Source organism: Ursus americanus, chromosome 28 (assembly GCF_024610735.1).
Source record: "Ursus americanus isolate L20-20 chromosome 28, mUrsAme1.1.p, whole genome shotgun sequence".
Lineage (NCBI taxonomy): Eukaryota > Metazoa > Chordata > Mammalia > Carnivora > Ursidae > Ursus > Ursus americanus.
Window position 1 is genome coordinate 19,840,510 of NC_142154.1, and position 21,947 is coordinate 19,862,456.

At 53.3% G+C, this 21,947-nt stretch overlaps 1 protein-coding gene across 3 annotated transcripts in view; it reads left to right on the forward strand.

Annotated features, from left to right (window-relative positions):
- The window catches only part of ENTREP2 (endosomal transmembrane epsin interactor 2), a 447,722-nt gene extending 426,067 nt beyond the window's left edge, over positions 1 to 21,655 (forward strand). For all 3 annotated transcript variants that reach the window (XM_045795361.2, XM_045795362.2, XM_087856722.1), the window contains 6 exons: positions 3,143 to 3,303; positions 3,910 to 4,045; positions 11,720 to 11,795; positions 17,460 to 17,666; positions 19,227 to 19,301; positions 20,398 to 21,655. In XM_045795361.2, the coding sequence (XP_045651317.2) occupies positions 3,143 to 3,303; positions 3,910 to 4,045; positions 11,720 to 11,795; positions 17,460 to 17,666; positions 19,227 to 19,301; positions 20,398 to 20,720 (978 nt within the window). In that variant the 3' untranslated portion in view covers positions 20,721 to 21,655. The remainder of the gene's footprint in view (positions 1 to 3,142; positions 3,304 to 3,909; positions 4,046 to 11,719; positions 11,796 to 17,459; positions 17,667 to 19,226; positions 19,302 to 20,397) is intronic.
- Positions 21,656 to 21,947: the final 292 nt, after the last annotated feature.

Here is a 21,947-nt window from a genome sequence, read left to right on the forward strand (position 1 = left end):
AGGGGTCAGTAATGTGCTCATAGTCTCACGGGCCCTCAGTGGTCAGGCAGGGTCACCCAAGGCCCACTGCCCTCTTTGCACCCCCTCTCAGACCCCAGACTATGGACTGTTCCTATAGAACCAAATTTTAGGGTCCTTCCTAAGTGGGCCTTGGGAAGCTGCTGCAGGCCAGGTGCACCCCCAGCCGTCCACACCGGTTCCAACGCGCCTTGAAGGACGGCACACCCTAAGTTGGGATTCCCTCTCCAGAGCAGACAGATGAGGAGGGGCTTCTCTCTGGCAGGGTCTAAAATGCACACTCCTGTTTTGTGGATGCCGAGCACTGGGCAATAATGACGCTCACATCAGGTGTGTGAACATCTCAGTGGGGGTACCAGCGCCACTCCATACAGAACAAACAAGGCTGTTGGAGATGGCCCAGAGCAAGTAGGACCACCTGGGGAAGAAGTGACAATTCAGAGCTGGTTTTCCACCCACCACACCCCAACGCAAGCTCAGGCTTTGTGCTTCACTAATTTGCAGATGTGGGAGCAGGCAGCGTGGTGGGGTGTGGGGGGGCCAAGAGCATTCCTGCCAGGCCCTGAAGGATGACTAGGAGGTTGCTGGATGAAAGGGAAGTGGGGATCCGGGAAGAGGTTAACAGACACAGAGACAAGCAGCCAAGGACCACAAGAGTAGGAGTGGGGGAAGGGCAGGAGAAGGGTAGCTCTTCTTCCAGGCTCCCTCTAGCGCCCCCTGTTGGCAGAGCCCAACAGGAAGCCAACCGACAAGGGACGTGCAAACGTGGTTTGCAGACTTCCAGCCCTAGCATCTCAGAGTAGAGTCCCAAGCAGGTGACCTTGGGCTTGGAGACAGACCCCACCTTATTGGGGGAGGAGGATGTATGTCAAATGTTCCCTGCAGGCTTCTGCCTGGGAAGGGCAAGGAACGTAGGTAAAACCTCAGTTGCAACAAGCTGTGAGTTTCTTCCCTAAAGATGGAGCCAACACACCACTGGAAAGGTGATCTGGCATTTAGAGCAGAAGTGGTTAAAGCTGTCATTTAGCCTTTAAAAAACCTCTGGTGTACGGCAGCATCTAGGCATTTAAACCTGCTAATAGGATCATCTGGAGCGCCTCGCCTCTCTCGTTGAAGAAGCTTGTTGTTCCCATTCCTGGTGGGAATGTACCTTTTATATGAGAGCATTTTGACTTTTGCATTTCACGCTTGAGTGTGTTATTGATTTTTCTAATTTCTGATAGAGACTCATTCAAAATATGCCCCTATTAGACCTGAAGGACATTTGGCCTCATCCTAACTGCTCAGCTTAGTGCAATATGCATCGGGGCTGACAGTTTTCCAAGGCAGAGGATAACAGACACACATTCGACCTGCTTATAGCCACTGACTCACCTCTATTTCAGACAATTAAACAAAGCCACAGCTCAGACCTGCTGGAAAGGCAGGGAACGTGCTTTGTGTGTTAAGAAAACCCACACAAGACAATTTCAGTCTGATGTGTTACATGTGTAGACATGGTCACTATTCTTTCTCCATGAGGCTAGAGCATGCTGATTTCATGGCATTTGACCATACTCAGAATTGTGACCTCACCCTTACTTGTGCAAAAATGTCCTACCATCCCAGCCTCTTATTAAGTCCAGACCACCATAAGCACTGCTGCCAGAAGGCACTTCCTACCACACAGCTTTAATAGCACTGCTTCCCTGCTCTAGCACCCTCACTGGCTCCCCAGTGCCCCCAGAATTAAGAATTAACTTCTAGAGTCTTATATAAATTTGCTTTTCTTAAACACATCTTTCACTAGCTCACCTGTCCTTGAGCCTGGAGCACCTTCTTGCAAGCCCACCTGTAGAAGTCCTACCAATCTTCAGACCCATTCAAATGTCATCTTCTTTAACCCTTTGTAGACTCCAGGTCCCCACACAGTGCTTGGAGAACTTGTTTACTAGCGTAACTGTCTTTGCTTGGCCGTATACAGTCGATTGTCCCACCGATCCCTTACCCTTCATGCGGTGGGATGTCCCAGAGCATAGCGCTTCAGTAGCACAGTCTTCTTGCACCTGCAGTCATCACAGTGAGGTGTTGATCAGAACTGAGCAATGGCTCAGACATCTCCATACCACAGGCAACCTCTGGGGAGCAGTGACCAGAGGATGGGAAGTTATTTTTTTTTTATTTTAATTAATTTATTTTCTTTTTTAAATGATTTTTAATATTTTTTTATTATATTATGTTAGTCACCATACAGCACATCCCTAGTTTTTGATGTAAAGTTCCATGATTCATTACTTGTGAAAGGAGGGGGGTAAATAGAAGAGGATGGGAAGTTATTGGCCAGTGCTTCCTATGGGCAGAAATGGAAAGCTAGGCAGAGGCAGGTTTCTTTTTGTTTAAGCGATTTGAACTCAGTTTGCTCAAGCAGCCTCTAGGTTTTAAGGTTGTCCCACAGAATGTTCTGGAGCTCATGATTCTTTTCCCTTGGAGCAGTGTTTTACAAAGTTTATGAATTTCCTAGGACTGAGAAGTATTCGTAGATACTATGTGTCCAAAGGGACCCATAATGAAATATTTGAGAAATGTTCCATTAATGGGTTAAACAGATTTTTTTTTTTTTGGTGCAGACCTTCTTGCGACCTTTAACATACTAATATGCATTACAGGGCTCCAAGAAGGGAGTACAATATGTAGCATTTTCCAAATCTGTTTTGCTGTAGGAATTTGGGGGGAGGTGGAGAGGAACATCTTGAAGGTCTGGTGTTTTTTCATGAATGTGCTTTGGGAAGTGCTGTCTTAAAGGCTGGATGTCAAACACCCTTTTGACCCACAGGCTTTGAGTAGTATAATCTGAAGAGAAAGATTTAGGGGTGGGGATAGAATTAAAGACTTCCCAGACTGTATTTCTCCTTAGAACAGAGGCATTCTGTGTAGCAGTGTGAGAAACAAAGCCTAACAAAGAAGCTTTGGGGGCGAGGCAGTCCTCAAGGAGCCATCATCTTGAAGTGTGTGTTTCGCCGTCACAGTCCGATGGTTTAAATTACATAAGTTCCAAGTGGATCATTAAAGCTTATGTGTAATTAGCTTAATTAGACATAAGCCACACAAGATGTCCCAAATAACTCTGAATCTCTCTGTTTTCCAGTTCCTTCCACAAAGGGTACATTCCGCCAGCCCAGCCTGCGTGACCCCCCATGGCACCGTGCTCCACCAGACCCTGGATTTCGATGAGTTCATTCCCCCCCTCCCACCTCCACCTTATTACCCACCAGAGTACACCTGCACGCCCACCACCGAGGCCCACAGGTGGGTCTTTCTGGTGATGGTGGTGGTGACCGGCATGGATGCCAGGAAGATAGGAGCAGTCAGGGAGGTGGAACGTGCAACAGCCACGCTCGTTTTCAGTGGGGCAGCGGAGTGGAGGAGAGTGAACATACGAGAACATGTTTGATTAGAGAGCAGAGCATGAACAGTGAGAAGAGATAGAACGTTGGCTTAGAGAGACCAATTTCTCTTGGTATTGCAGCCGTGCAACAACAAAAGCAAACCTAGCCCCACAAGAGCGGTTCCATTATGTTCTCATGAAACGGCAAACTCCTATTGAGTTATGGTTATTAACATGACCTGTAAAATGTAATTAAAGATTTAATCCGCTCTGTGATTATTTTAATTTTAATGGACGGGGCCATAGAGTTTAGTGAAAATGTCGAAGTCTCTCCAGAAAAAAACTAAAAACAAAAAAAAAGGTAAAAGTGCCTAGTGAATGAGCCTTTTATTTCACAAACACAATAAGTATTTGACCAGGGGAAACCCTGGCAAGTGATATTTTGATCGCCTTTAAGAGAAAGGTCAGCAGTTCAGGCTCCCCTCCCCCACATCAGCAGTGACAATGAGATGGTTCTGCCTTTTCAGGGGTCTCCACTTGGACTTTGCTCCCTCTCCATTCAGCACTTTGTATGATGTTGCCATCAACAGTCCTGGCCTGCTCTACCCCGCTGAGCTCCCCCCGCCCTACGAGGCCGTGGTGGGCCCGACCACCACCAGCCAGGTGAGACCCAGGCCCCAGACAAGCCAGTTCCCTGCACCAAGGCACACTCCTTGCATTTGTATTTCTCTCTGTGGTCTTGCGGAGAGGAGGCAGCAGGCTCAGAGAGCAGAACCTGCAGAGATCCCACCTTAGGCCTGAATCCCAATGTTTGTGCTTCTCCCCTGTGGCTCCTCTAGGGTGTACCTGAGCTGAACATGGCTGGTGTGTCTGGGGACACAGTGCAGAAGGAGCTGGTACAGTTCAAAGCTATGAGCAAAGACCCCCAGGGAGAGAGCTTGGGCAGTGTACCAAGTATCCAGGGGACTCCGGCCTGCATCAGTGACATGCCTCTGTCATTGTCTACTGGGGAGGTGAGAGAGCAGTCCTGGATCCCTGGTCCTGCATGAGGCCCCGGGCAGCCATAGGCCAGGGAAGTGCCTGAGCCACCAGGAAGGTGTAGCAAGCTTCCTCTGAGCCGGATGAGCCAGGCACTCCCCAGCCTCGGGGTGCCTGACCCACAGTGGGCATGTGCTGGGGATATGTTAGTGGATCCTCAGTTTCCTCGTCTGTAAAATGGGGATCATGATAGCACTGAGCACATAGGATGGAACGGAATGTGTGGAATGGATCTAGTGCAGCACTTGACACAGAGGAGGTCCGATGCAGCAAACATCAGTTGCCTTTTTATGGTATCATCGTCGTCATCGTCGTCATCCCAGCTATCACTCCTGAATATCGAAGGCCACAAGCCAGAGTAGAGAGATGTGAATACTCAAAAGTTCTCGCAGCACCCGAGTGCAGGACAGGCTACAGGGAGGCACAGGGCTGGGGGCACATGTGGGGAGCACATCAGTCAAGCAGAGAAGGGGCACATATAGGGAAGCTGAGAAATCCTGCCAAGAATGGGGGCCGCAGCCAGTTCTGGGCCCTGAGCCCCAGGCAAAGGAGAGTGGGCAAAAGCAGGACCATGGGCATCCGAAGGACACTGCTATGCTCTCCTGAGCCCATCTGGACCCACATACCTTTGGGCTTCTCAGCAGCATGGAACCTTCGGGACAGGCATCCCAAGTCACCTACCAGGATGGGGTATAGGCCTCAGACCTGGCCCAGACCGTCTGATGTCCTCGCTGCCTCTTTGAGATCCCAGGTCCACATGGTGAGAAGGCCAGGAGGCAGTGCCCATCTTTTTCCTGGCCACCCACTGAGGAGCTCCTGGCCCTAAGGGACCTCTGTGGGTGGAGAAATGGTTTTGCACAATGGCTGTTCAGGGTCAGCTTCCACAAGCCTCTGGAGACAATCACATGCACAAGGGAGATCACATTCTGCAGGCCAGACGGGTGTGGGACAGGAAGAGAAGGCAAGACGTGCCTACCTCTGTGCCCAGTGGGATGTTGGCCACACATTTTTTGCAAGAAGGATTCTCCTTGAGAGTCACCTGGGCAGGACTGCTTGGGTTGCCCCAGACCACTCTGGTGGCAGGTGACAGTGTGGGCCACCTGAGCCTCTGGGCCTTCCTTCTCCACCTACTCTTGCCCTGAAATGTCCTGGACCAGCTCATCAGGCTGCCAACAGCAGACAGGGACCAGGCCAAGGACTCCTGGTCTTTTTTCTGTCCACAGTACGAACAGACATGTGGGAGCTGCGTGGGGTTGGGGTGGGGGTGGGACCCATTAGTGGAGAAGCAAAGCATGACTGTGAAATCGTATTTCTAAACTTACAATAATTGCATTTCTCTTGAATTCTGTAAAAAGCTGAGTGGGGAATTCTGCCTTTCTGCAGTGATTTTCCTCTTTATGATAAAAATAATTCAAATCAGTATTATCAATGGAAACTGTGTCCTGTGAAGGGAGTCATAAGAACTCTGAGGGGAGCCCCGTGCCCTGCTGGAGGGTACTGGGCAGGGGCATCCAATTCATATTTGGGGGTGTTTGTGAGCCCTCAGCTCACAGGGAGCCTCTGTGAGCTGAGGGCTCAAGCTGAGTGGGGGTCAGGTGGCAAGGTTCAGAAGAAGGAACAGTGCAGCGTGCAAATCGTCAAAACAGAAGGCCGCTCAGGATGAGTCTGAAATGAGTATGACGTGGGTCGAGGGTGACCTACTCGGGCAGCTCAGTGGCTTCTGAGGTCATCAGAACATCCACGCAGTGTCCACGGGGTGATAGGTTCTGTAGCTTGGAGCCTTGGAGAGATCCGGGTTAGCCGCAGAGATGGTCACCATATTCTGGGGAACCAGGAGGGGTTGGGCAGTCCCTACGGAATGGCAATACTTTGGGGTACTAGAGGAACAGGACGGGCTGCAGAGCAGAGGACAAAGGGGCTCCTAGAGGGCCAAGACTCAACAGACACAGTGGTTCAGGAAGGAAGAGATGGGCCAAGTGCTGCCCAGAGTCTGTGAAGGGCTGACCCTGGTCCCCCAGGCTCACCATCCAGAGACTGCTGGTGACCTTGGCAGGAGCGGCTACAAGGGGCAGTGGGGTAGTGCTGGCATGGGCTAGAGGAGGGGATGGGACATGAGGAGGTGTAGCAGGGGTGTGAGCCAGTAGTTTTTGGACTCCAGGGGGCATCCCAGGCTTGTCAGTCAAATACAGGTGGCTGAGCCCACCCCCAGAGCTTCTGAGTCAGTAGCTGGGGAGGGGGGATCCTGCTGAGAATTTGCATTCCTACCTAAGCTCCAGCTTCCCCTGCTGTGCTGCTGTTCTGGAGACGCACTGGAAACTGGAGCGATCACTCTTGTCAGATGCTTGGCCAAGAGAAAAGATAGGAGGTAGTTAGAAGGACTGTGCGCCTGGGGCTTAAGGGTTTCCCAAGGGGCTGTGGAAGGGCCTGGGGTGGGGGTGGGAGGGTGGGAGCAGCTGAACCAGGGTCTGAGAGGGAAGTCCATAAAGGCAGGCTGACCCAGCCTCAGATGGTCAGCTCTGCCCTGTAACCAGCAGGGGCACCAGGCAGGGCAGTACATGGGCCCAGAGACCCCAGCAAGCCCAGAGGTGTGCAATTCTCCAGGACTGCCTTACGCAGAAGATAGAGGGAGCTCTGCTTTCACCCCTCCACCTGCTGCTAATTGCCATCACAGAAATCCAGCTCCATGCTGGGGACCAGCTCTGGCCTGCCTCTCTGTCCTCCCGTCTGTGAGCCGTCAGTCCCATTTCCAGAAGAGAGAATGTCATGACAGGATGAGTGCTTCTGCGTCCGCTACCCTGTGGAGAGCAACAGGACTTCTAGAGCCCTTTGCTTCTCAATCCTGATGGCAAGAACTCCCCAACAGCACAGTCCTGATGATAGAAATGGGGAACGCCTCCCTCCAGCCTATCAAGGACCTGGATGCTAGAAAGTGGCCTCTGGATTTGGGTGTGACATTTGACGCACCACCCCACACTTGCTCACTAGAAGGATACTGATGAGTGTTCCATCGCTGGTTTAGTCTTTTCTTCTGGAGTGTGGAATACAGATCTTCCTCGACTTATAATGGGGTTACTACTTGAGAAACCCCTCGTAATTTGAAAATATCCTTAATACCCCTAACCTACCGACCAGCATAGCTTAGCCCAGCCCGCCTAAAATGTGCTCAGAACACTAACATTAGCCCACAGTTGGACATAACCATCACACACAAAGCCTGTTTGCTAAGGAAGTGCTGACTATCTGGTAATCTCTTGGACACTGTACTGGAAGTGAAGAACAGATGGCTATGTGGGTGCAGAATAGTTGCGAATTGTGCCGGTTGTTGGCCCTGGTGGCCTATTGCCCTCACCACCCCCCCACCCCCCCCACCCCGCCCAGCAGCATGGGAGTACCACCTGTTGCTAGCCTGGAGAAAAAAAATCAACAGCAAAAATTCAAACTACAGTTTCTTTCTCCTGAAGGCCTATCGCTTTTGCACCATCGTGAAGTTGAAAAATCCTAAGTCAAGCCATCCTACGTAGGGGACCGTCTGTATGTGGGAGGATAATGTTGGTTCTAATAGGACACTGTTCTCCAAAATGATTGAGAATTTTCTAAATGGAGATTTTTTTCACATCATTTTGATGATAAAATCCTCAGGGCAAAGGAAGACCCGTCTCATATTGCGTTGGCTCAGAAACGGCCAGCTTACAAGGGTCTCCACAGATATGATCTGCGGAAGAAGTGTGGGTCCACCTGGCCTTTCTCTGGGCCAGCCCCTCTGGGGTTGGGGGGGAGCTGGTGATTAAGGGGCCACTGCCATTCTCCCTTCCAGGAGAAGCCTGCGCCTTGCTGGGCCCATTCTCTTTGACCCCATGGTCTGGCAGCACTTTTCAATCCCACAGACACCCCTGGGAGGCTGAAAGTCAATGAAACCCATTCCCGTTCACAGAGGGAAGTCTGTGCTGGCCAGCTGCCCCCTCCCCTGGGGCGGCCCTCCCACCTGCCAACAGCGAGGAGCTGCCCCCCTTTACAGAGCCATCCTTTCTCCCAGGGTGAGGGGGAGGTTAATTACTTCCCTTGTGGACAAATGGCATGTAAATTGCCTATCAGGGCTCATCTGGATAAAGGAGGAAGATGGACTGACGGAAAAGCACAGTATATGTTGTGCGGGCTCTGTACCGGGGCAGGAGGCCGCTCGTTTGGGGAGAGTTTTAATGCAGGAAGGAAAAGCACCCCTTGACCGATCACATTCACGTTGACGCATTCACTCTCCCAGATTGGAGACCTCCTTTGCAATGTCCTTCTCTTTCCCATAGCTCGAGACCACAACTGTGGGGCAGGATCCAAAGGGGTGCATTCCTTTCAATAGCAGGAAAGTTCCCGAGAATTTGCCAGTTTGAACTTCCATGTGGATGACAGGCTTACATTCCAGAGACCACAGAAGACTGTGCTGTGTTCTGTGGGATGCAGAGCCGTGAGCTGAGCAGAATCCCCTCCTCGCAGAACCAACAGTTTGGCATTTGGAGTTGACATGATCCAGCGGGGCCTCAGGAATTTTCATTTGGTGGCCATCTGGCAGGCAGGAGGGAAACCTGAGGTAGGAGACTAGAAATCTGTGAGACAGGCAGTGGACAGGGCAAGAGGTGCAGCCGACCACCAGTCCTAAAGGTTAGAATTTACAGTTTCAAATGAAATCACCTAAAAATCTGGAAAGCAAAGCCTCTTCAAAGATTTCCTTGGGACACTAGGCTAAGATCTCAATTCACATTTTCTGTGATTGCAGACAATCACCCCCAAAGACAATCTGGTATAAATCTGGTGCACACTGGTTGACCCAACCCAGGAATGGGAAATTGACTGCAGAAATAGGGCAGACTTTTCATGCGCGTGTCTTAGCCACAGAGCTTCCTAAAAGGCGACGAGGAGATTCAGCTATTTGCCCAATGCCAAGTGACTTTTTTATTTTCATTTTTGCTTTTTGAGAGAGAGAGAGAGAGCGCGTGCACACATGTGAGCAGGGGAGTGAGGGAGAGGGAGGCAGAATCTCAAGCAGGCGTCATGCCCAGTGTGGAGCCCGAGGTGGGGCTTGAACTCACAACCCTGAGATCATAACCTGAGCCAAAGTCAAGAGTCAGACGCTTAACCAGCTGAGCCACCCAGGCGCCCCCAGTGGACTTTTTAATTACAACAACTGGTCAATATAATGTGTCTGGGAATAAGTAAACTCAGCCTCTGACTGTCCCCCGCGAAGCGATACGCACAGCCTCACCTCTCAGCGGCCCTCTCCTGCAAGAGCTGTCATAAACCTTTATTGCTAAACTCAAATTTCAACTTAAATTCCGTGCCATAAATATATGTCTTCTCCCCCCTTCTCTGCTGCCTTTATATTTAATCGAAAATGCCGTGTGAACCTCACAGCTATTCCCTCCCCAGCTTTCGGGTGGCGAGGTGGCCTTGGCCATCAGGGAGGGCCAAATTCAAATTAAACCCTTGACACCCCGCTTGCGAGATGTGATAGATAGGCTGCCAGGAGCTGTCTGTTCTCAAAACCAGATTTGACCGGGAGCCAGTGCCGCTGCTGCGAAATATGAAATGAATCCAATTTCCTCCTGACCTTGTCCCACTGTGCCTTTTATTTCTCTTGTTTTATTTATATTTCTTTATTACCAGAAGCTCTTCTTCAGGCCTTGAGTGTCCAAGTGGCCACCCATGCCTGCAAAATATAAATAAATAAATAAATAAATAAATAAATAAATAAATAAATAAATAAAAAGTTTAAAGGGTCAGGAAGAGTATTAGAAGGGAATGAACCTTGAGGGTGTTGTTCTTTTTTGTGTGATTTAGCAGAATATTCTCGACAGAGATTTCCAGCATGGGTTGTAGGCAGATAGCGACGTCAGGGAAAAAGCAAGTGAGCGTTGGTGGCCATGGGACTCTCCCTCCCCTGGTTCCCTCCCCAGCAGAACGGGCTGCGCTGGGGAAGGAACGTAGCGTGTGCGGTACTACGCATAAGTGGGATCAAAGGGAACGGTTAGGGGGCTCTGGGTCTTGGCCGCAGGTGCCGTTCTTGCCCCCCAAACCCTGTCGGGGTCCCTGCCAGGGGCACACTTCCCCCACTTTGTGTCGGTGGGAGGGCTGCAGCCCAGCACCTGCCACAGCTCCAGCCTGGTGGAAAGAGGAGACAGAGCCTCTCAGCTGTCTGATTGAAGTGGCAGGAGACAAGGGAGGCAAGAATGTAATTACCTGAGCTGGAATCCGACCAAGCCGCAGGGGCCCGCCTCACCTTCCCGGTCCTCCCCCAGAGCTCATTATTTGCAAGCAGGTCCCCAAAGCAATTCTGAAATAGCACAAGGATTCCGAAATCGCTTTCGGAGATAGCACAGGGGCACACGTGTATGGTGTTCATGACAGTCAGGCACATGGTCTGTGTGGGGCCATTATCCCCTAAAAGGAGCAATGGAATGGATGTGGTCACCCGAGTGGGAACCAAGTGTGCGAGCAGAGGATGGGGCAGGCGAAGACAGGGCAGGAGAGCAGAGGTGCCCCATCCCCACCCAGCAGAGGAGGTCTGGTCTTCCCCCTGCCCCCTCCGCCCCCCCCCCCCATACTCCCAAAGACCTCTCTGGGCAGAATGATCCATTCAAGAAGAAATCTGCAAGAGCATGATGACTTCCAAACACGATGCAGTCTTCACGGCCACCCCCGCCACCAGGTCGGGACAGTGTGCGCGGAGTCACGGGGCCCACATTCAGCCAAGCACACGGCCCTCTGGTTGCGGACTCTGAGCTCGCGCTCAGGCAGGGATAGCGGGCTTGGGAGCAACTTCGTGATTGCATCTGCAGAAGGCAAAAGGGAGGAGGAGCAAACGGAAGCCCTGGGGGAGCCTGGGAGCTCAGGGAGGCCGAGATTGTTTCTTAAATGTCCACCTGGGTCCAAGCTATGCTGGCCCAACGCATTACAGGTCTCATGACTGTCTATCACCCGTGGCTTTATTCTTCCTGCTGTGGAAGCAGGGAGGAGAGCGGTTGGGGGGAGGGCATTAGAAGTGAGGCCAGGGGCTCTCCCACCTCCTACAGTGACTCTGAAGGAGCCCGTGTGGCCTTTGTCGGCCCCCAACAGTGCCCCCGGAAGTGGAAGGTGAGTGGGCTCGGGGTGGCCAGCACCTGGCCCCGGTGGGTTCTTGGGGAGCGCTGGGCACTCTGTTTTCAGAGGTCAGAGAGATGGGCTTTGGCCTTGGCAGTGACAATTTCTGGAGCCTGTCGTGATGTCCCCTCCAAACTACAGATGACCCATCTGATGCTTCATTTCTCACCGTAGCTTATGCATGTGGATCCGCAGGTGACCGAGTCCAGCCCTGGGGACCCAGACACCATGGCTGGCTTCAGCACACAAGGTAATCTCGCCCCTTTCAGCATTTGAAATAAGTTTCTATTTTTCAAAGCACCTTTCCTCCTCCTGTTCCTTTCTCTCCTCCTCCTTGCTACTGCCCTCGCTGCCCTGCTTGCTCTTTAAGGGGATGGAATTTGCTACAGCCTTTGCTGGTCAGTTCCATATACGTTCTTGAGCTCCTCCCTTAACAGCATGGGGTGGTGAGTCAGTACACCTGGGGGCCCTCGTGCTTTCTCTTGGGGGACTTGCCCCCTCCCCCCCCCAGCGCCCTTTCTCCTCCTCTTGAGGGGTATGGGTTTGAAGAGACGCTTGACTTGATCTCGGGTGGCTTTTCTAGAGCTAAAATGATAGCAAGTTCCATGTCTACTGGGCTTTTCCCTTGGGAGGGAGCCAGGCCTGGACCCCTATGCCCACTGGCTTTGGCGGGAGAGGCAGGGGGAAGGACACTGGAAGTTGTATCCTGATGGACATCGAAGGAAGAATGTGGAAGGTCTCCTCCCAGACGGGGGTGGGAGCCCTGTACGAAGCCAGAGGCAGAGAGGTCGTCTGAGGTGTCAGGAAAGCAGACAACCCCTAGTAGCAGAGGGAGCAAATGGGCAGGGGCTGGGTCCTCGGGTGGGCTCATGTGGGTGGGTTTATTCAGAGACGGAAGTCAGCTAACTCATGTGAGATAACTAAGGGTCCCAGAAAGACCACCATTACAGTCCCAGGGCTGTCTGCCCTCGGCCCCAACTCTAGTTAACCTCTAAGGAATAAGAAGGGGCCATCCTTCGAAGATGCCTCGGGGTTGTAGGAGCCTGGTCTCTGCTGGTCTAGGATTTGGCAGTGACCTTGTCCTTCACTTGGTGGCCCCCAGCAGCCATTGAATGCTGTGTCTAAGAGGTGGTACCCTGTGGCCTTCCCAGAGACGACTGCAGGGCACAGCGTGTCTCAGTCCCCACCACGGGTGATCACACTGTGCTGGTGTGATCAGTCCAGCATGCACTTTGGGCTGATGGGGCCCCCTCTCCCCATTCCAGCCACATCACTCCCAAAAATGTAAGTTCTGGAGGGAAGCAAGGTCAGCGAGGCCAAGCGGCCTGGTGGTTCCGGGAGCCCAGGGCAGGTAGAGATGGACAGAGGAGTCAGGAATTCATCCAGGAGGGGCCTTCCTGACTGCCCAGCATCCGGACAGTTAACCGGGCTCAACTGGGAAGCTCGGAGCTGCTTCCAACACTGACTCCTGGCAGAGGGCCCAGGCCTGGAGGTGGGCGGGATTATATGGAGAATGGACAGACACACTCATGGGACAGCAGGCCAAGCAGGTTTCACTTTAGAAAAGATGTCTCCCGCCAGGTAATTTCTGGAGGTGAGGTTGAGGTCCATGTCATTTTTTGGCCTATGCGTGTCCAGCTGTCCAGATCATTTGTTGCTTGTGCACCTTTGTCAAAAGTCAGCTGGGCATAACGGCGCAGGGCTATTTCCAGGCCCCGTGTTCTGCTCCATTCTTCTGTGTCAGCCCCTCCGCTCTGACGACTGGTCGCTCTGTGCTAAGCCTTCCCATCGGCCAGCCGCACCTCCGCGCTGCCCTTCTTCGTCAGGATTGTTCTAGCTGCTCTACGGCCTGCGCACTTCCACTCCCTCTTAGAACCCCCGTGTCCGTGTCCGCAAAAACCCGAGCTGGGACTTGACCAGGAATGGCATGAAGCCTGCAGAACAACTTGGGTGGAACCGCTAGGTTTGCACGTCTGAGCCTTCTAGTACGGCTGCCTCTCCGTGGCTTTGGATCTTTGATTGCTTGCTTCAGCATTTCATCATTTTCAGAACACAGATCCTGAGCATGTTTTGTCAAGTGTATACTTGGGAGTTTCATTTTCTTTGGAGCAGCTGTAAATGGCGTTGTGTTTTTATTTGGGGTTTCTGCACACTCGTCAACGCACGTGACCGACGGCGGTACGGCTGCGATTCATTCTTGTGTGTCCATCCGGTATCCTGCAACCTTGTTGGACTCACGTATGAGCTCCAGAATTTTGGGGGGTGGGGGTGCCCGGAAGGGGGTAGATGCTGGTATTGTTTTTCACTTATTGAAATAAAATAGTAATGAGGACATTACCGGAGGCTGGCAAGGCCAGAGGGAAGCTGCTCCACCCAGCCCTGACTGGCAGCTTGTAAATCAACCCACCCCTTTGGCAAAGCATCTTGATAAAGAGCCATAAAACTGTTTATGCCGTTAGATGTGGTGATCACACTTCTGGAACCGCCCTAGGGGAGTAATGCAAAAAAAAGAAAAGAAAACCGTAAGCATTCTGAAGATAACTTACATTTTTCATAATAGTAAAAACTTACAGGGACAATGACGTGCATTGATAAGAGTCAAGGAAAATATGATACATATGGTAAATATATCATCATACATTAATTAGGAAAAATGCTTATGATCCATCAGGTGAGAAGCTGGAAGTCCATTAGGATGATTAGTGCTGTGTAAACAGGCTCACAACACAAGCTGGTGAGGGGGTACAAAAATGTCTTGGGCTCGGAGCTTTCCCTGTCGTGTTACCCTAACTCCGTTTAAGTGTCCGTTAATGAGAGCTGTTCGGAGCTAAGTCACAGTTCTCTCTCTGTGACTCTATCTCCCTGAGGAACTCAGCCATTGGATTAGCGCTGACATGAAGAAAGTTGGGATCGAGGATATATGCTTATGTCCAATCTCATCAAATGGTATAGATTAAAAATGTGCAGGGTTTGGTGTGGCCATTACACCTCAAGAAAGCTATAAAAAAGAGGAAAACAGATTAAGAGGAATCAGCAAGAATGAAGAAGATTCAGAATAATTTTACTATGCCGCTGTGTGATTTTGATACAGTTAATAATTTCACTTGCTGGTTGAGGTTTTCTAAGGATACGGGCAAGTGTTTCTTTTCTACATGGATAGATTCAACTTTGAGTGCTTGCCCACTCATTCCCTTCGAATCAATTCCTATGAGTGAAATTGCGGAGTCCAAGGAAAGGGGTATTTAGGTTCGGACGTGTTGGCCACGTGGCATTCTGGAAGGGTTTTACCGCCGGCGTCCGTACCCAAGACGTCTTCGCTCCTGCCGAGCTTTGGCCCCCTGCCCGTGAAGCACACACTCACAAGATTGTGAGCACTTTGTACATGTTTGTTACCCACTTGTAGGTCAGTTTGGGGTCCACTTTTTTGCAGTGTTTTGTGGTTTGTTTGGTTTTTTGTAGATTTATAAGAAAAATATTTGTTAAATAGGACATTTTCTCCCTTTTGCTGTTCACGGCAGGGATGCTTTTCCTGTTTGTGCTCTGCTTCCTCCCTGTTAATGATGCCTTTTGCACACAAGTTTCACGATTTTTCTTTTTTATTAATAATATTTTTTATTATATTATGTTAGTCACCATACAGTACATCCCTGGTTTCTGATGTAAAGTTCGATGATTCATTACTTGCGTGTAACACCCAGTGCACCATGCAATACATGCCCTCCTTACTACCCATCACCAGCCTGTCCCATTCCCCCACGCCCCTCCCCTCTGAAGCCCTCAGTTTGTTTCTCAGAGTCCATAGTCTCTCATGCTTCATTCCCCCTTCTGATTACCCCCCCTTTCTTTATCCCTTTCTTCCCCTACCGATCTTCCTAGTTCTTATGTTCCATAGATGAGAGAAATCATATGATAGTTGTCTTTCTCTGCTTGACTTATTTCACTTAGCATTATCTCCTCCAGTGCCGTCCATGTTGCAGCAAATGTTGAGAACTCTTTCTTTTTGATAGCTGAGTAATATTCCATTGTATATATGGACCACAACTTCTTAATCCAGTCATCTGTTGAAGGGCATCTCGGTTCCTTCCACGATTTAGCTATTGTGGATAATGCTGCTATGAACATTGGGGTGCATATGGCCCTTCTCTTCACTACGTGTGTATCTTTGGGGTAGATACCCAGTAGTGCAGTTTCATTTCACGATTTTTCTTGTCAGATTTATCAGGCTTCTCCTTTCCGGTGTCTATCACGTTTACAAAGTCTGTCTTCACTTCAAGGTTGTAGATTTATTCTTCCATATTTTCAATGACTATTCTTCTAATAAAAAAAGAAAAGGACTGGGGCATCTGGGTGGCTTATTTGGTTGAATGTCCGACTCTCAATTTCGGCTCAGGTCATGATCTAGGGGCAGGAGACAGAGCCCCCAGTTGAGCTGTGCACTGAGTGTGGAGCCTGCTTGAGATTCTCTCTACCTCTCCCTCTGCCCCTCCCCACGCCTCCCCACCTCTTAAAAAAAAAAAAAAGATTAATCACCCTAAGAATTTTTTTTTTTTTGCTCTGATTTGTGAAGTTCAGTTCATCCTTCTCTTTTTCCAGATGGACTGCTAATTGTCTCAAAGCATCTATGGAGAGGGCAGAGGTAGACAGTGGAGGGCTGGTGAAGCGGGAGTGCTCTAGAAGTGGGCTGCTTCCAACCGGCTCTGCCACTCGTGGCCTCGTGACCCTCTTCCCCTGAGGACTCTCAGCCGCGTTTCCTGGTAGCCTGGGAGAGCCGTGAGGATTAAGTGGGAGGTCACCTGTAAACCCCTGGGCCTAGGCCTCCCACGGGACCCACGGAGAGGGATGAGAGGGACAGACCCCAAAGCTTCCCACCCCGGAGTTGTTCAGGCTGCCGTGATTCTTACAAACGGCCCCCCGGGTGGGCCGCTCACCTCAAAATTCTGCCCCTGCTGGGTGAGGAGCCTCATGGAAGACAGCTCTGACGTTGTCTGGTAATGGGATAAAAGAGCGGAGAGAACAGTGCTTTTCAAGCATTAATAATGTGCGCATAGGTCCCTGCAATCTTATTAAGACAGATTCTGATCCGGTCCCTCTGGGGGCCAGCCTTGGAGTGGTTGGAGCGGTCCTGGGTTGGAGCGGGACCTGACCAGCATCACAGGGATAGAGCAATGGATCGTGCATTTGGTTGGGGGTGGGGGAGACATCAGAATCCCCCGGGGGCTTGTTCAAACCCCAATAGCTGGGCCCACCCCCGAGTTTCTGAGGCAGTGGGTCTGAATGCTGACACATTCCTGGGCAATGACACTGCTGGCCTGACCCACGTTTTGAGAACCAAGCAGGCCTCCCTGGGCGGTTTCCCGCCCCTGCCTACCCAGGGCAGGGCTTGCACCCCAGGCCCTGGACTGTACCGTGTGCATGGCAGGCAGGTTCTTGGGCCCAGGAGGACCCGGCTAGGATGCCCTCTTGCCCATCCGAGCCCTGCCTTTCTCTGCTTGGGCTGTGTGCCTCGAGCATTCTGTGACCCCCCCCCTTCCTGGACTTCAGACCCCCAACGCAGGCCCTGGATGCGAGACGGGGCTGGTTCCTGACTTTATGTCTCTTGTGGAGTGTGGAGAGTGTAAGTGCCCCGCACCCCATCCCCTCCTGGAATGATTTTTGGGAGATCATCTGGTGTCCACCCAAACCTTCCCGCACCATAGAGCTCTTGTAAACCTGCTCCGTGTTCCCACACCCTCGGGATTACAGGTTGGTCTAGAGGGGGTGTTGAAGGGCAGACGACTCGGGCCCCCTGAGAGGGCTCCAGGAGGCCGAGACTTTCACTCTCAGCTCCAACAGGAGCGTGGGCATGTGCGGGGCCCGTCGTGGGTGGCTCTGCAGCGGCCCAGCGCCAGCCTAACGCTGTGTTCTTGCCTTGCAGAGCCCGCAGATAGCTCGAGCCTCCTGGCATCTGAGGGCGCCACTGCACCAGGCCTGAGCCCTGAAGGCCCTGCGGGTGCCTCGCAGCCCCTGCCACCTGACCTCGAGTCCCCGGAGGGCCCTAACCAGGGCACTTGGGCGATGCCAGGTCCCAGACGTGTGGCCCGCTCCACCAGCGACCCCACTTCATGCTCCTCCGGTGTGGCAGGTATGACTGGTCCAGCCCTGCTGCGTCCCCAGCGTGTGCCCTGCTCTGCCCTGGACACTGCAGGCCTCAGTGAGCTGAGAGTCGAGGCCAGGCCCTGGGACCTGCTCAGGGGCCACTTTGGCAATGTGGCCTTAGTGCCCGAGGGCCCTGGGGAGGGGTGGACAGTTAGGGGCCCCTGCTGTGCACCCACCAGGCTTTCTACTTTCTGGCTGGGGCGTCAGGGGAGAAGGGATGGAAGGTTTGGCGTGATGAGAGCCCACCCAGGGTCGGCTAGCCCCTAACATTAGCCTGCCGGTTACATACCAGCTCTGGGGCCCCGGTGGGGACTCAGGTCAGGCAGGTGGCCACAGGCTGTATCCATCCATCGGCCTTGGTGGCTCTTTGGGCCCCTTGGCAGCACTCCCTGTGTGGCCTGGAGCTTGGGTCACGATCGCCCATGTGACTGAGGGGGCAGCGCCCTCCCTGGGCTGTCGGACCTGGCATCAGAGTTCCTGTGCCCAGCAGCCCAGGATTTGCATTTCATGCCAGCCCCCCAGGGTGCCTGGTGCCCCGTGAAGCCGGAGAACCCACACTTCCTTCCACGGTGCTCGTTTAGAGGGGGGAGGATGGCAGTGTTTTTGCCGGTAAAGTCGGGTGGGACTTATGGCTGCAGGGCCATCGGTGCAGACTCCGTGCACTGGAACCGAAAGAGCCCTGAAAAGGCCCGCTTGGTGCCTGGACTCAGTGGTCTTGTCCGCCTGAACCCCAAATAGACAGGATCCGTGCCCCAGGAGAACTGTATTCCTGAAAGGAACCAGGAACCCGTCAAGGTCATTGCCTACAAGGGCCCTCCTGCTGGAAATGCCAGATTTGCCCCGAAGGCTCCTTGGCCTGCATCCCTCTGTCTCGCTGCCCTCCCCTCCCACATTCGGCTGCCTGCTCATGAGACAGGACTCCGTCAGACCTCCTCCCCCCACCTCCCCAGCCCCGTGCCGGAGTATTCCAGACTCAGCCCTTGTCTCCTCCCCGTGAGGGCTGTTACCCGTTCACGTCTGGGGGACGATCCCATGCGCCTGGAGTGTCTGCTCTGTGGCCCCGATGGCTTCCTCTGGCTTATCCTCCCTGCAGGGAAATTCGGGCTCTGCAAACTGTGACATTTTGGGGGTGGGGCTGAGGAGAAGCGGTGGTTTGATCACAAGTTGTCACAGGGAGTTCTCCATGACCCCATACACCCTGTGGCCGCAGACCACGCCGTGTCTCCTCAGCCAGACAAGACAGCTACTGTTCCGCGTGTCAAAAGCGTGTGCCTCCTCGGGGTCTCTGGGGACCCTTGGGTGCGGATGGGCCCTCTGACGAAGGGCACTGGGGTTGCTCGGGGCCCTGGGGATGCCACCTGCCCCGTGGGGGCACCAGCTGTGGGACTGCTGCTGTCCGACCTGCACATGGCTTCACGCGAGTGCAAGAGCCTCCCTCTGCTGGTCTGGCATCGAACACAGTCGTCAACCACGGGAGGGTGAGAATCCTGTCATCAGAAACCCCTTTCCCCTGCCACGTGCTAACTGAATTCTCTCTCTGATTAAGGCAGTGCCTCTTCACACACCCCATCCTGCAGCCGGGACCTGGAAGCAGGACTGTCCAGGGCTGCTCCAGGGACCGGTGAGACCCTCCTTTTCTAAAGCACTTAGACACCTGCTGCCAGATGGGGGAGGGGAGGGGACTCGTGGTCCTTGGCTGCCTTTGTCCAGTCCGGGCTTCGCAGTGCCAGCCAGGAGCACGGGATCTCCAGCTGTGAGGGCTTTGAAAGAACGGCCTTGCCTTCCCTTCTGTCCCGTTAGAGGCTACAGCTGATGTAACAGGCATGTGGCCGCTTGCTTCACTGTATTTATGAGACGCCCTTTGGACTTGGACGGGAGATGGGCCTCGCATGTGAGGTTTTTACAGTTCCTGGTGCTTAACCGTCAGGCTGGCTCCACTGCCACCAAAAATATGCCAAACTACCCAGAATGTGTTTCCTTTGTGTGACTTGAAATATGCTGTAGGTGAATCAGGCCTTAATCTGGTCCCTGGGGAGCCGGTCACAGGGGACTGCCCAGGGCTGGCTTTCTCTGCAGGCACCGTCAGACCATGGCTTGTTCTGTGGATCACCCAGAGCAGCCATGGCCCTGTTGGGAGCTAGTGATGTTGCCCCTGACCTCGGCCTGGGAGCAGGGCCCGGGTGCTCTGAGCTCTGGTGCACTGAGCAGTGGCTGCTCTCACCCCTTGACATGGTGGGAGGGTGAGGGGGCCCTCCTTGCCCCTCTGTCACCCCCAGCTCTGGTCTTCAGGAAGACCCATCTCTAGATGCCCTCGGACATTGGGGCAAAGGCCATTGAGCCAAGGAAGGCTGAGAGGGGCCAGTGCCCCTGGGAGCGCAGGAATTCCAGCAGAGATGAATGCAAGGGGCATCCCTACTTGCACCTGCCCCTCTCTCCCTGCCCCTTCGCATTTTGCCCGCAGACCTCCAGCCCTTCAGCTCCGGGGGGACTGTGACGCCTCCAGATTAACCCCGGCTCAACTCAGGGCTGAGAGGGGCCAGGCCACATGGGGGATGAAGGGACAGAGGAAGGGGGACACGCCCAGCGAGCCAGCCCAGGAACGTGGAAATTCCAGCCGAAAGTGTGTCCCAAGCAGACTGGCGTTTGTTTAACAGCTGCCTTTTGTTTTGTTTTGTTTTGTTGGTTTTCAGATGTTCTCTTTTCCCTTTGATTTTTAGTTTCCCGAGCTCACTCTGTCACGGCTGCCTGTGCGCGTCGGCACCCGCTCTCTCCGGCTGGGCTGCCGGATACCTGGAAAACCGACCCACGGGTAAAGCCAGAGGCCTTACCGACGGTCTTCAAGGAGCGGCCGCACTCTTTAGTGGACAGCAAGGCCCACGCAGACGCCAGGGTTTTGGTGGTTAAATTTTTGGAACACTCGAACTGTGCCCTCCCTCCCGAGGTGCGGCATGTGGTGGGCACCTTCCGCCCGGGGGTCCCCTCTGAGGAGCCCCACGTGGAGGAGGCCGCGTTCAGTGCCGGCGTTCTGGACCAGGTGTGAATAGGCCACGGGTCCTGACGGGGACACGGACGGGCCGGGGCCCAAGCGTCCTTGCTGGAGGCCACTGTGCTTGCGGGGAGAGGGGCCTGTGGCCCAGGAGTATCTCGGGCTGGCCCAGGCGGGGAACTGCTGGACCTCTCTTGAGAAGGCTCCGGTCCATTGTTGTCTTGTGGATGACACTTCCTAGCGGTGCCGGTAATACAGAAGAATGACTCTCGTGGCCACCGTGAGCTCTCTGGTTTTGTCAGGCATGTGGCACCTAACCAGCGTTCTGGGACTACAGTGACAGGTGACACCAGAGACACTAAGTATCTTCAAAATCAGGGCTGTCAAGAAGCAAGACTCTCCCCACCTCTGATTCAGTTGAGTGTTCAGTGGATAGAGGAGGATATCAAGTAAAATGAGACCATTTTCTTCTGTGGTTTGTATCACTCCGTGTCCTACCCTTTCTCATGTGCTGACTGGAAAGACAATGGGTAATTCTGGCAGGATGGCAGCCCGGGCCCAGCTCTCCGCCTGCAGGAAGCAGGGCTATCGTGCGTACAAATCACAATAGGGGACCTCGGCGTGGCCTGGCCGCCTCCGCCTCCAGGAAAGCAAGCTGGTGTGGCAGGGAGCTTTGCTCAGTGCCCCCACCCCACCCTGGTCACCTAGTCTCCTGGGCTTCCGCTCTGGGGTACCCTCCCCACCGTCTCTCCAGCTGTCTACCGTCTCCTCCTCTGCAGACACTTGTGGCGAGCCCCTTCGAGGGTTCTCCCTGCGTCTGCACTCCCCAGGATGGCCCGGATGGGTGGAGGTCTGGGGGGGAGAGGCCTGTATCCCAGGATCTGTGCACGTCCTCAGAAAGCAGATCTCTGATGACCCAGAACATTCCCTTCCCAGCCAGGCAGCAGCCACATCTGCATGGGAAGATGCAGGTTGTCAATCATTTCTTTCCGCACAACACCCACTGAGCTGGGTACGTGGAAGCAGGCAGGCCCAGCCTCTCTGCAGTGGCAGCTTGGGCATTTTGCCTTTCTTGGGCCTCCCCCGCCCCCACTCCCTCCTGTGCCGGCAACATTAACAGCAGCCACTTCCCGCAATGGCCCTGGAGCAGCACTGTCCTCAAGAACTTTCCACAGCCATGGGAACACCTGTCCCCAGCCACTCTTTAGTGGACAGCAAGGCCATCGACAACAGTAGCCCCCAGCACCCGTGCCGTGCTCTTGCCTTGAACAAGCAGCCCAG